The following is a 14,763-nucleotide window of genomic DNA, read 5'->3' as shown; positions in this document are numbered from 1 at the left end:
GGCAGTCGTGGCGGAGCGATTGGACTTTGTCTGCAAAAAATTTCGCAAAAGCCTCACAGCCTATTTCCAATTCCTTAACATTTGGCTTGCCTTGCGGCAATGTAGTTAAAGTCCGAATTGTTCTAAATAATTGTGCCGGGCGCGAATTTGCAGACGCAATCTTGGCCACAAAGTATGTCTTCTTTGCGGCCTTGACTGCCATCTCATAGGACCTCATAAATTCTCTATAAGATGCTCTAGTCGCCTGATCGCGAGTACGTCGCCATTGCCTCTCTAGCTGTCTGAGGCCCTGTTTCAGCTGGCGCAGTTCCGGGTTATACCAAGGAGCCAGTCTGATCCGGGTCGCAGAGGACGCCGAGGTGCGATCTCATCGATGGCTGTAGAGAGCCGGCTGTTCCAAGACTCAATAAGGCCCTCGAGGGGACTGCCAGAGGGCAGAAGAGATGAAAGGATGAGGTTCTTTCAAAGAAGAATTTTTCTAAGAGCCTACAGGTGTAGAAAGTGAAGTGAAAGCTGCACTGAGAGCATCTAGGAGAAACAAATCAAGAGTTGATGGACTGTCAATAGAACTTTTCAGCTTTTCTTTAAGACTTAAACCAATTTCCCCATTCATTTCAGTAGGTAGGGTGAGATAAATTGCTCAGTGGGGCAGCAAACTTCTCCTTCTCCTTGCAGGGTTATTGAGCATCTGTACCAGGAGCATTGCAAGGAGAAAGGCAAAGAGCAGCCTGGGTTGCTAGAAGCCTCTCTGGAAGAAGATCTGATATTAACAGAAAACAGCACTTTCTGGCAAAAGGTACAACTTATGAGGTTCAAACTTGGTAGAATCACACAGTGTAATTGTTGTGGTTGTGCCATTTCATGAAGGACTTGCATAAATGAGCATCCATTAAAAAAGAACAACTCCCTGAACACAGAAAACTAGCATGTGAGCTTTGTGTGAAGACCTGATTTGCTCAGATGGTTGGCAAGGTGAAAGTGATATGGGTAGATAGAGGTATACAAAATGGATCAGATGTTAAAGAGATCTCTTCCCTTCCTGCCAGGCAGAAGAGTTCAGTCACCTCGAGGCAGATGGAGATGCAGATCCTGCAGCCAAGTCCTCAAGACAGGTATCAGCATAAGTCGATTTGCATGCACTGGATATTGCTCAAGCTTGTGCATTTGGAGTGTCTTAGGAGGTGCTGAGTATTCCGGGTTCATTTTTCATACAGTGTGGGTCTAGTCCCACAGAGGAAATGATAGGAGCCCTTGTGAAGTGTTCAAAGCCCTTGATGTCTGTCATTCCAGACTGAGCACAGGTCTAGCAGACCGAATTCATTTATGTAAAGTATTTATAACCTTCAGCCTGGTTTCAATGTGGCTTATATCAACAAAGGAAAAAAAGAAATAACACTTGTGTAAAATCCATAACAGAATTCAAACAGCACATAGTAACAAATATATTGACTAGTCAGAAACGTCCAGGGAGAAATTCCAGAAGCTGCCACCCAAGGGTTTTGCAAAGGCATTGATGGCTTCAGCTTATTGCTGGATTGGTGGGGGAGGGGGAAGTGCCCTGCTCTCAATCCTTTTGGGACCACTTAGCTGGACTCTGTTTCTATTACAGCATTCTGTCTATATGAGGTGATCATTAGGTGCTTCCCACACCTGAAATCTGTTAATTTTTGTTGTTGTAAATTTTGATTTTGTCCATTTAATTCAACATTGATTGTCTCTAGGATGAGGTGGGATCTGCAGAGAACCATCCTGAATATCATCATGGCAATGGTCCATACAATGATGTCAATATCTCAGGCTGTTGGTTTTTCAGATTACCTCACAAGGTGAGTGTGAAACATTTTAATGCAGTGGTGTCAAACAAGAGACCCAAGGGCCAGATCAGGCCCCCGGAGGGGGTCTTATCAGGCCCACGAGCAAATCCAAAGCAGGTTTACAACTTACAGATACACACCTGACCAACTCCTGAACAGGATACTCAAGATTGCTACATCACAGACATTGTCTTCAGTTTTTGATGCAATAATTCAGAACGAGGTGTCAGTTATCAGAGACGGTTAAAAAACCAAAATATTGCAAGAGTCCTAATGTTTTAAACATGTTTTGAGGTTTTTTTAAAAAAAATCTTTAATTGTGTTGTGTCTGCTACATTTTGTGACACATATGGCCTGGCCCGACAAGGTCTCATTTATGTCGGATCAGGCCCTCATAACAAATGAATTCGACACCCCTGTTTTAACAAATAATTCTCATGGATAAATGAGACTTCGCCATCTCTGGATCCTAGTGGTTAATTGCACTCTAAAATTAGAAAATACATTGAAGTGTATATGTTTTTATAGTGTAAGAAGAATGTTCTACAACAAAAGGGGGAATATTCTCCCCCTTCCTTCTAACACTCTTGTAGAAAAGACTTGTTGGGGACAAGATTTATTCTGTAGATGTGTCAGGCCCAGTGCCTGTGTTCTTGGCATTTGATTAGGCAGCCTCCTGCCCACTTCCCTTGGCAATTAAACAATTCTCCCTTGTGTTGGAAATACACATTCAGGCATGCTGGAGCTCAGGTGTGCTTCTAAGATGAACCTTATGTCTGTGGTTCTCAGACTGGAACCCAACAGCACAGCATGACTTTCTTGGGCAGTGACGGGGGGAGAGCAAAGCCAAAAAGGAAGAGGAGCATGGTGAGGTGGAAGAGGAGACTCTGGGAGGCTCAATTGCAAATTTATTTTTTTATTTATTTAGTAGGCTTATATTCCACCCTTTCCTGTAAATGGGTTGCTGTAAATGGGCAAATGTGGGCTTGCCTCTGCAAAAGATGCAAAACAGCCTATAGCTCAAAGCTATATATTTATTTATTTTTCATATTTATATCCCACCCTCCCCGCCAGAGCAGGCTCAGGGCGGCTAACAACATTGAATCAACAATAGAACAATAAAAACAATTACAATAATATCAATTAAAATTAACAATCTAAATTATTAAAGCAATTTTAAAACAACAGTTTTGGTGCTAAATTCCATGCCATGATGTTAGACATCTATGTATTTTGGTTGAAGGCCATTCGAAATAGTGTTGTTTTGCAGGCCTTGCGGAATTGTCAAGGTCCCGCAAGGTTCTAACATTGTCTGGGAGTTGGTTCCACCAGTGGGGGGCCGCAATAGAGAAGGCTGTTTCTCTGGTAGCCTTCAATCTCACCTCCCTTGACCCGGGGATTTCTAATAGATTTTGTGATCCAGATCTGAGTACCCTCTGGGGAATGTATGGGGAGAGACGGGCCCTAAGGTAGACAGATCCTCGGCCATATACTGAACACAAAAGATGGAATATAAACTTGCAGGAATCTAGCATCAGTCAACACTATTTCATTTGGGAAGTGAGAGGCTTACTTTTCAGGAGGGTCTTATAATTTGGTGGATTTAAAGTTAGTTAGGTTATGCATTCAATTTTAATAAAATGGAAATGCAAGAGACTCCTGTTTGTCAGTCATCCCATTGCCATTAGCACTCCTTGGCCAGAACCCTTGAAGGCAGGAACTTGTTTAAATCCTGTTAGCAATTGAGTTAGAAAGACTGTAACTTGTGGCAACAAAATGTGTTTATAAACTGGACAGAAAGGTGACCAGGATTTCACATCACATTGTCTGTTTCGGAGCTCCTGGTCTGAGTCCAAACTAACTTCTTCCCCTGCTGTTAAAGGATGGGAATGACAACAATGTTGGAAGTCCATTTGCCAAGGATTTCTTGCCCAAGATGGAGGACGGAACCCTGCAAGCTGGCACCAGGGGTTCTGACGGGACTCGAGCTCTTGAAATCAACAAGAAAATCTCCTTCTGGAGGAATGCGCATAAGCGAATAAGGTAATTTGGGCACTCTGCTGTTGAGCTGCAGATCTGCTTTGCTGTCAGATACTCCCTGCTGATTGCTGTACATGACTGTAATTCTTGATCTTCCTCTCCTACTTTGCAGTGAGAGGATTTTAGTTTTGTGGTCAAAACCTTGACACATGTGCATCTTCCATAAATATATTCGGTTTGCATACATCACCCTGTACTCAAATTTTGACAGGGCACTTTGGTGAAGAGCACATGGGAGAGCAAGATGTTATTTGTGGTTGCTTGCTACTACAGCTATAAATTTTCTGGAAACATCAAAACCATAGAATTTGGGGAAAATTTGAAATACCTGCAATATTTAATTTTTATCAAACTTTTTTTTCTTTAAGGATGTGAAATGTGTCATTCTTAATGTTGCTGGCATCAAAATTGTACTGTTCATGAAATCTAGAAGTCTGGATAAAGCAAAACTGCAGATTTATTGAATACTCGAGAGAGAGGTGACAACTGCTGCATCCTATGCTACTTTAGCCCATATTGCTGAGGAGCAGGAACACATAAAAGCTGAAAAAAAACCATACATGTTGCAAGAGAACACAAGATGACTTATTAGAAACAATCTGTGATGTTGCACATTAAAAAATATCAGCAGGTTTTGATATTAACTTTAAAATGCTATTATTTTTAAGCATTAAGTGTGTAGTCTATGATTGCCATATAAGTGCATGTCATATTGTTGGTCTTAGTTGCATTTCCACACTAAACATGCTTTAAAAAGTTACATATTTCTTCAGTATATGCAGGACTTATCCATGGTACTGCAAATTGTCTTGCATAAAATCTTCATATGATGCTGAAAGAGAAAATGTTTCGTAAGAGTGACTTTCAGTATTCTCCAGAATTTCTGTTTCAAAACCCAATCCAGGGGAAGGTCTCTGTGTGAATGTCTCCCTCCCCCAACTCTGCTCCCAGGCACAGATGGGTCACTGGAGGAGGAGAGTCTGCTGCCCTTGGTGCTGGGAGAAGGAGGTGGCAGGAACTGGCTGGAGCCTTCTCACTGAGCTGAGTGAGAGAGAATTCCTGTTGTTTCTTACATTCTCCAAACCCCACTACAAAGGGAGACAAACTTCTTTCCCCATCTTCAATCTGATGAGAACCCCAGGAAGGCATTCTTTTGCACACAGGTGGGGGGCAGTTGCCATCGGCAGTCTAACTGTTGGGTTTGCTTTCAAAACTTAGTTTCATTAGACACCCTCCTTTGCTTTTGTTTCCTTTGGCAGTTCCCAGGTGGTGGTGTGGCTGAAGAAAGGGGAGCTGCCTCGAGCTGTGACCAGGTACCTCCAGGCCAGTGTTGATTTGTTAGTTGCTCTCTAGCAGAACACATGCAGTGTATGCAGAAAGTCCCTGATGCGTCAGAGTCACCGCAGGAGAACAGCCCCTGAGCTCACTCGTGCACATTCTGTGGGCTCTCTGCCTCCATCTTTTGTTTCTTGCTACATATCTCTTGTTAACAGTTAATTTCTCCCATTCCTTCCCCTTCTGGCTAGTAGGGGGAAATTAGTAGTTCCTTCACTCTATGTATGACTTTCATCAACTCCAGTTTCCCTATTGGTGCTGGAGTTTTAAGAATTCTCTGCAAGGAGAACATTGCCAGAGGCTGTCTGAGTGGCAGCCTGTTGGACAGCACACCTTTTTTGTGGGAGGTATGGGGGCTGAAACCAGATGTTTATTTTTCATGAATGCACATAGCTGTGTGGAGATTCTCTTTAAAAGAAGGCTCACTTCTCTTCTGCTTCCCTTTTAATCTGACTCAGTTATGTATGGCCTGGAATTTCTGTGCCAAGAAATTCCAATGCCCCAGCAAGAAGTGATAGTTCCACAAAATTGAGCTGTTTGAGCAGGTCACCCCCTAAACACCCTGGGCCAGCTGATAGGGCCAGCGTCAGGTCAGTCAGGCTCCAGATTCCCATGCTTAACCGTGGCCCACCCCCTCCGCCTGGCAATGATTTGCCATGGCTGCCCCTGCTCTTGCTATTCCCCGCGGCACGCAAACAGGACCTGGGTGAGTCCAGATCCTAGCTTCTAAATAAACTCACACGTTATGAAACAGTTCAAAGGTGTTTGCATAGTTGGATGCACTTAGGGCAAGGTGTAAAAGAGAATTGAAGAGCACAGAATCTTTTCTCTTTGAACAAAGGAGCCTGTTTTGAGACTATTCATACGTGTTTCCATATTGTCTCTCTTCATATCCTTGTAAATTCAAGGGTGAAAGTGGAATAGACATTTGTAACTAAAGCCTGAAGCTCCAAAGGGTAATTAAAAAAAAAAAAAAATCAAAGCTTTCCATTTCTCAAGAATTGCCACCAGATTATAATATTCCAGGCATGTCTCCTAGAGGCAGATTAACAGAAGACTAATGGCTGGGCGCAGTGCTTAAATTTTAACACGTAGATGCTCATGATTCCAGCAAGACACATTGTGGGTCTGACCTCCTATTTGTGTCAGTTTAGCTGCAACCTCAGGTGTCCCTATCAAGTGATTGGTTGCTTTGCTTGTGCTGCTGTGCTTCTTGTTGTGCTTTAAAAGGTGCTCATCATCACACTTCTCTAGGCATCCAGACTACGATGAGGACAGCAGCTACGGGGCCATTCTGCCACAGGTGGTGACTGCTGGGACTATAACCCGCCGGGCCGTGGAGCCCACCTGGTTGACAGCCAGCAATGCCAGAGTGGGTACCTCTTTCTTGCCAAAGGCATGGGCTGGGGCTACTGTGCTCTGGTGATGAGACTCAGAAATGCAGGATTCCTTCAAATTCCAGATTAATGGAAGTCCCAGATACTAAGGCTGGATAGGATGGGACCCTCAGAGAGCCAATATTCCAGTCCAAGGGAGTGTTTGGCTTTCTTTTTAGGATAGGCTAAGGCAAGGAACCAAGATGGCAAGAAAGGAATCCAATGATTTGGATGAAGGAATAGAGGGAATGCTTATTAAATTTGCTGATGATACTAAATTGGGAGGGGTTGCAAACAGAGTAGAAGACAATAGCAGGATACAGGATGACCTTGACAGACTGGAAAACTGGGCTAAAACCAATAAAATGAATTTTAACAGGGATAAATGTCAAGTTCTGCATTTAGGTAGGAAAAATCCAATGCGTGGTTAGAGGATGAGGGAAACTTGTCTTAGCAGTAGTATGTGCGAAAAGGATCTAGGAGTCTTAGTGGATCATACACTGAACATGAGTCAACAGTGATGCGGTGGCTAAAAAGGCAAATGTAATTTTGGGCTGTATCAACCGAAGTATAGTGTCCAGATCACGTGAAGTGATGGTATCGCTTTACTCTGCTCTGGTAAGACCTCACCTGGAGTCTTCTGTTCAATTTTGGGCACCACATTTTAAGAAGGATATAGACAAGCTGGAACAGGTCCAGAGGAGGGCGACGAAGATGGTGAGTGGTCTGGAGACCAAGTCCTATGAGGAAAGGTTGAAGGAGCTGGGGATGTTTAGCCAGGAGAGGAGACGGCTGAGAGGTGATATGATCACCATCTTCAAGTAATTGAAGGGTTGTCATATAGAGGATGGGGTGGAATTGTTTTCCGTGGCCCCAGAAGGTAGGACCAGAACCAATGGGTTGAAATTAAATCAAAAGAGTTTCCGGTTCAACATGAGAAAGAACTTCCTGACCGTTAGAGCGATTCCTCAGTGGAACAGGCTTCCTCGGGAGGTGGTGGGCTCTCCTTCCTTGGAGGTTTTTAAGCAGAGGCTAGATGGCCATCTGACAGTAATGAAGATTCTGTGAATTTGGGGGGAGATATTTGTGAATTTCCTGCATTGTGGAGGGGGTTGGACTAGATGACCCTGGAGGTCCCTTCGAACTATGATTCTATGCAGAGGGTGTCCAGTTGTTCCAGCAGGGTGATATGCAGGGGAGATGAAATTTGGAGACAGAAACTGAAAACTTGAAGGGATCCTGGAGTCTCTCTGTCCATCTCCACGTCGAAAAATGGGAACAGCATTGAAGCTAAACTTTTGAGATACCGCAGAGATGATGTGTTAGTCAATGGCAGAAACGACCCCAGACTCATCTTGGCCCTTTACATTGTCAGTCCCGACATCCACCAGGCCCAGTGGCATCACAGATACACCTTGTAAAGGTCCTCACCCCTGCCAGCTGATCAGTGGCAGCTGGCCCTTTAAGAGTCAGGCAGCAAGTGGCAGCTGGCCCTTTGACAACCAGCTGTTGGGAAGCTCCACCCACAGGACAGGCAGAAATTGCTCACAAGGCTTCTGGGCAGAGGGAGGCCTCAGGTGTGGCTGGGTCCTTTAAAAGGCTTGAGGGAGGAGGATGGTGAGGATAGAAGTTAATGCTGGCTCCCAACTCAGGAAGGAATAGGGTTAGATGAGAGGAGATGGAATAGGGTGGTGTGCAACCCTTCTTCCCCACCCCCCCAAGACCAAGGGCAAATTGGATCCTTGGTGTGTGATATTCGTGGGCAGGAATCTTACAGGGGTGTAGAAGAGGACAGAAGTGCAGAAGGGGGCGCTTCACACATTACAATGTTTAGGGTGTGTGCAAAACTTGTTACTTACGCCCTGTAAAGCTACAGTGGATGCATGTGGCAAAGGCATGTTGCCAAATGTGCATCACATGTGCAATTTGTAAAATGTGCTGTGGAGCTGGATTTGCCATGGTACTTGCCATGAGTCCACATGGTGGCAGATGTATTTGCCACAGCTTAATGTTTGAAGTGCCCCCCAAACCGTCTTGGCCTCACTCACACATGCTACCAGCCTACAGCACTATCTCTCTCTCTCCCCAATCAGTGAGTGATCTCTAATCTCTTTCCCTTTCCCACCTTATCAGTGTGATGTAAATTACACACCTTCTGGGTGGGCAAATATCACTTGGCGCTCTGAAGCAGCAGGCCTAATGCTCCTACAAGTAGATGCGGAAGTGTTTACATTATATGAACGGAATAAAAAGAATTGTCAGGTCTTCATAAAGAATGCCAATGCAAAGGGAGAGAGCAGTAGTCATGAGCTTCCCCTGCCCTTCCTGTGGTGCTGTTTCCTTCTTAGCGAAGATGTCAGCATTTGTGGTCATTGGTGCATTCTCGCGGTAAGCTGTTTGTGTAGAACAGGAAGAGGCAGCGAGATGTCTCCATGAGAGCTTAGCTGGGGACATGGTGACCTTATCTTCATTCCTGCCTGGCAGGCTGACCGGGTGGGCAGTGAGCTGAAGGCCATGGTCCAGGCCCCTCCCGGCTACCACCTGGTTGGAGCTGACGTGGATTCCCAGGAGCTTTGGATAGCAGCTGTCTTGGGAGAAGCTCATTTTGCCGGCATACATGGTGAGTGCCTCCGCCATCCCTTTTATGCCTCCAGTGTTTGGAATTCTGAAACTGTCTCTGCTGATGAAGGCTTTATGGTCGCTCCTGCCAGTACTGAATTTGATAGTCAAGATCTGTTAGTAGGGAAGCAAAATGATCACCCCCAGGCAAAACAGGATTTTCTGTGGACTTGGGAAGTTCTCATATATGCAAGAGAAGAAAATTAATTTGTAAACCTATGGAGATGATTACTTGTTTGATTTCTATGTCCACTTTCATTCCAGAGGATCTCAAAGTGGCTTATGAGGAATGATAAAATGCAGTTAATGTGGGGATGGTTCCGTCTCCTGTGACAAAGCAAAGCTGTGGGCAGAATCCCATCCAAACCCCAGTTCTCATGAAGCCCTCCTAATCAGGTTTTCTGCGGACTCTGGAGACTCCTTTAGCATACCAAAAATTAACCTTGTAGATTTTTTGAATGAAGGGGCAGGAACCGCCACAGTACCCTGATGGAAAAAACTGTCCTTGGAACAATGAGAGTATTCACCTACAAGAAGGTGAAAAAATGGTTTCTGAGGAGCTGAAGTCCTAGAGAAGATTGACAGGGGGAACATTTTGGCACAAGCATCTCCTTGCTTCCCCTGTGATTTTTTTCTGGGCCCCCAACTTGTTTAGCTATAACAACTAATGGCTGTTGGTAGACACTGTCCTCTCTAGATTTGCCTCTAAGTTTCTCTGTCTACAGTGATACAGAAAGTTCAGTGTAGCACTTTGGTTCAACAGTGAGCTAGTTCTCCAATAATAATAATAATAAATTTATTCTTATATCCCGCCCTCCCCTGCCAAAGGCAGGCTCAGGGCGGCTCCAAGCTGTTTCCAAATGTCTTTTTCAAGAACCGCTATCTAAAATAGGGACTGCTGGGTCCTGTTTATTAATTTAGTTTATCTATGTGACAGTGCAGGGAGAGGTTCCAGAACTGCATACAGCAACTGTAACTGACCTTCCTGTTGGTTGATATCAGCATTAATGCCAACTGTATTGTGACAGTGAGCAGGACTGCAAAAAATTTTTTTTTCTAGTCAAGGTTATCCTAGGTAAATGTGAATGGTTGAACCAGCCTGTCTGGTGGTTTTTGTAGGAATATATCAATGACTCCAGAGGAGATAAAAACAGTAGCAATATGCGGTTCCTGAAAAAGACAAAATGAACCCCTATTTTCCCAGTTTATGCCCATTCTTACTGGCAGTCCTTCCTGTATCTAGTGGAAGGGAGTTCTGTAACATGTCAAGAAGGGTCCTTCCTGGACCTTCTGCCAGCATGCAGAATAACTAGATTTGGAAGCTTGTGGGAGCTGCATGACATGGACTTGGGAAGAGAAGGAGGAGGAGTCTTGGAACTCTCATGCCTGAGTCGGGCCCTTTGCCCTATGGCAGGGCTGTGTGTACACCACCTGTCCAAAAATATGTGGCATGAAGGGACCCCAGTTATACATGAGGATAAACTGAAGCATATATCTGTATAAATTGTGGAAACTGTTTTTGTCAGCTTTCTGCCAACCATAAGGAGAGGCTGAGAGTTGAGCAGAGTTACAGCTGCTTAGTGGAGTAGTGGATTTTCCTGGTGTACTGTTGGAGGCAGTTTTTTTGCCTTTTTCATATGGAAAACAGAGGTTTCCAAAAAGTTTCCAGTGCAGTCCTTTGTTTGACTACTGTGGGGTCCAGCACTGCTTCTGGGCTGAAGAAATGAGCAGGGATTCAAGGAAGCTCCTACCCTGCCACAAATTTTGTTAGTCTTTAAGGTGCTACTGGACTTGTGACTCTTTTCTGTTGCTTCTGGACTGAATGAGCCCCTTCGTCCTCCCGTCACAGGCTGCACCGCATTTGGCTGGATGACCCTGCAGGGGAAGAAGAGCAACGGCACAGACCTGCACAGCAAGACTGCCTCCATGGTTGGCATCAGTCGAGAACATGCCAAAGTGTTCAACTATGGCCGTATTTATGGGGCAGGGCAGCCCTTTGCTGAGCGCCTCCTCATGCAGTTCAACCATCGCCTGATGCAGCAGCAGGCCAGTGAGAAGGCGCGCCAGATGTACGCCAGCACAAAGGGGATCAGGCGGTGAGGAAGGAAGTCTTGAAAGTCACAGATTGGCATGTTCCTGCTTCATGGCAATATTTTGTGTTGTACTGAAGAGGGCTGCCTTGTTCTCAATCAGACGGTCAGTGTTGCTTGGCCTCAGTTCCCCAGGGGGCTGAGGCAGAAGCCATCTCAGGCTTGTGACTTGAAATAACTGTAACTGGAGATAGCAGAGATTGAATCTGCTGTTTTGCAATTTGAAACTTCACCTGAGTAGAAAGCACATCTGCTGTAATGTACTGTGTGCTCCATAGATCAAGGAGCAGAATCTGCAAAGCCAGCTCTCCTGGCTACTCCTGGCAAAAGACCTTTAGTGGGTACCCCATCTTGTTCCAAAATGGGCACATCAGGCAGGGAAAGGAAGAGCCGTGTTGAGCTTGGAAGGTTCTCTGACTGAACTTTGCTGCTCTCTGCCACGGGACCGCTCTGTGGGACCGAAGACCATGACTGGCTTACCTGGTGGCACCAGCCAAAGTTCTCGTTCTCTGCTGACAGAGAATTCCAGGAATCGCCTCACGCTTCAGAGTAGCTACTGTACTATAACACGACGGGGTAAATGATCTCTGTCAAGGGTTGGGGCTGCTGCCCAGAATAGACAAGCTGAGAACCCTGGAACTTAGAAATGCTTGGAACTGTTGCTCTGTCTGAGGGCCTCTCTGAACTGCACTCAGTTGCTCTGGGAGCTTGCTTGTGGCCTTAACTCCACTGGAGCCACTTTGTTCATGACCCTGCTAGGTGTTGGGCATACTTTGCTTTTTGTGTGCCTTCTGATAGCCTTCTTGTGCTCTTTCTTGCAGCTGCATCCTGTCTGAGGAAGGAGAGTGGCTGGTGAAAGAGCTGCGTATCCCTGTGGAACGTGAAGCAGATGGTTCTGTGTCCTTGCAAGATGTGCGGCGGATTCACAGAGAAGCAGGGAAAAGGTGAGGGAGGAAACAGTTTGCTGGGGGCAGATCATAGAAGCATAGAGTTGGAAGGGACCTACAGGGTCATGTAGACCAACCCCTGCACAATGCAGGAAATTCACAAGTACCTCCCCCTACACACACCAAGTGACCCCTGCTCCAAGCCCAGAAGATGGCAAAAAAACAAAACAAAACCCTCCAGGATCCTTGATATGAGGTTAGTCTGACATGATTTGTTCTTGAGAACCCCATACTGGCTCTTAGTAATCACAGCCATCCTTTCTAAATGCTCAAGGACTGACTGATGATTTGTTCTAAAACTTTTCCAGGCATAGTCATCATGCTGAAACTGGAGTATATTTGGTTCCTGTGCCAAGGTTACCAAATTGTTAAATTATGTTTATAATTGGAAGGGGCAGTGGACTCCAGGAATGGCATTTCTGTCCTCGTGACAGCTGGAAATCTTAATTGGTCACCTTTGACACTTAACAGGCATTGCTGGAGTCATTAAAGTTAAGAGACTTCTCACAAAACGGACTTCTGTGCTTTTCCCTTTCTGGCGTGGCATATACATAGTTTGGCCTGTGGCCCTTCCCCTTGTTTCCAGATATGGATTCAAAACAGGCTATTGCAATGGCATATGTCTGTTTCATAGTCTTCATCCCAAGGAAAATAACATGCATCTTATGGACCAAATTAGACATTTGTTGCAGCTCTGATTTAGAAATCTCAGTTGCCACAAATCATCTGCAAAGAAGTGGAGAGAGGGTTCAGTTTAGAATCATAGAGTTGGAAGGGACTTCCAGGGTCATCTAGTCCAACCACAGTGCAGGAAATTCACTTCTCCTTAAAGAGCCCCATGGCACAGAGTGGTAAAGCTGCAGTACTGCAGTCAGAGCCCTCTGCTCATGACCTGAGTTCGATCCGAGCAGAACCTGGTTCAGGTAGCCAGCTCCAGGTTGACTCAGCCTTCCATCCTTCCAAGGTCGGTAAAATGAGTATCCAGCTTGCTGTGGGGAAAGTGTAAAAGACTGAGGAAGGCAATGGCAAACTACCCCGTCAAAAGTCTGCTGTGAAAACCTTGTCAAAGCAACGTCACCCCAGAGTTGAAAACAACTTGTGCTTGCACAGGGGACTACCTTTACCTTTTTTAAATTCACAGGATTTGCATTGCTGTCAGATGGTCATCTAGCTTCTGTTTAAAAACTTCCAAGGAAGGAGAGCCCACCATCTCCTTTGCCACCTTTGTAACAGAGAAGGGGCAGGTGGTCTGGGGTTCTCCTGCCCAGGGTGGGGGACATGCAGAGAAGACTGATGGACCAGTGGAGGATGAGAGGGGCCTCTCCTCCTGCCTGCCCTTTTCTGCTACAAACCATGCCCTCTGGCTTTGCAGTGGCTCCTAGACATGATCTATTGCCAGGCACCTAGTTTGACTCAAGTTCTTTATATTCATTATAGGGGAGTTTTTAGTGTATGGTGTCCTCTGGCCTCCAATAGTACCTTTATGGGAATCACAGTGTACTGTTGGGGAGGGAGATGTGTGCATGCCCTCTTGCTTGTGCAATCATAAGGTCAAGTCCATTATTGTTTGGCTCTATTTTAATAAGACTAACAATCCTTTGAAGAGCCCACTTTAGATCTACCATTAAATGTCCTCTGATTTTAAAACTAGACTTTACCAACCCCCTTACTGCATCTAAAACATTAATTTAAAAAATCCGCGCTCCAATTTGAAGAATTTTATATCTCTACTTTATAACATTTTATTGTCATTAAAGGATGTTGACATGCCACCCTATACCAAATACTGGGACAAAGATTGTAAGAAAACTTTCTCTTTAGATTACTGGAAGTCAATCTGGCAATCCTCAATTTTCCATACGAGAACAATTTTTTCAGACCCTGAAGCATTGGTATTTAACTCCTCGTACGATTCATTTCTCTCAAAAGCAAATGTGCAGTTGCAAAGAAATAGGGACTTACCAGCAATGCTGGTGGGACTGTAAATTTTTCAAAGAATTCTGACTGCTAGTGGTAGACAAAATTTTTAAAGTAACTCATTACAAGGTTCCATTTGATATAGAGTATTTAGTATTGAATCATTGTCAATTCTGTTCTCTTTGTCTAATCTTTTTATAGAAATGCTCTGTGCGGCTGTCATTGCTAAATTTTGGAAGTGTAATAAAAGGCTCACAGTGTCAGATTGGATTATGAAATAGAAGGAGTTTTGTATTATGGATAAACATGCAGACTCTGTATTGCAAAATGAATTAGACCAATACTCATCATCTTTTCTGTTTGGTTATCTGTTTTGGAGGTTTTATCATCTAAAAAAGAATTTAAATCCACAGTAGATGCCATCAACATGATTTATTAGGTTCTTGTGGCTTCTGTAGTTTCTTTGTAGCAATGTATCTTATCATGGTTACATTGCCAGGTATTCTGCAAATCACTTTTAAGGGGTATTCTTACTGTATTGTTATTTCATATATGTTTCCTTTTGAGTTTATTCTCTAATAGTTTTTTTTTTTAAAAAAACCCTCCAAATATTGCATTAGTAATT

At 44.5% G+C, this 14,763-nt stretch overlaps 1 protein-coding gene across 2 annotated transcripts in view; it reads left to right on the top strand.

The window, feature by feature from the left end:
* POLG (DNA polymerase gamma, catalytic subunit) overlaps positions 1–14,763 on the top strand; it is a 42,034-nt gene that overhangs the window by 17,678 nt on the left and 9,593 nt on the right. For both annotated transcript variants that reach the window (XM_060260263.1, XM_060260264.1), the window contains exons 10-18: positions 676–796; positions 1,047–1,112; positions 1,722–1,826; positions 3,697–3,857; positions 5,114–5,167; positions 6,444–6,561; positions 9,050–9,185; positions 11,034–11,280; positions 12,096–12,218. In XM_060260263.1, coding sequence (XP_060116246.1) covers positions 676–796; positions 1,047–1,112; positions 1,722–1,826; positions 3,697–3,857; positions 5,114–5,167; positions 6,444–6,561; positions 9,050–9,185; positions 11,034–11,280; positions 12,096–12,218 — 1,131 coding nt within the window. The remainder of the gene's footprint in view (positions 1–675; positions 797–1,046; positions 1,113–1,721; positions 1,827–3,696; positions 3,858–5,113; positions 5,168–6,443; positions 6,562–9,049; positions 9,186–11,033; positions 11,281–12,095; positions 12,219–14,763) is intronic.

This window comes from Heteronotia binoei, chromosome 19 (genome assembly GCF_032191835.1).
Source record: "Heteronotia binoei isolate CCM8104 ecotype False Entrance Well chromosome 19, APGP_CSIRO_Hbin_v1, whole genome shotgun sequence".
NCBI classification, from domain to species: domain Eukaryota; kingdom Metazoa; phylum Chordata; class Lepidosauria; order Squamata; family Gekkonidae; genus Heteronotia; species Heteronotia binoei.
The sequence above is the reverse complement of the archived record's forward strand: the minus strand, read 5'-3'. Positions and strand labels throughout refer to the sequence as shown.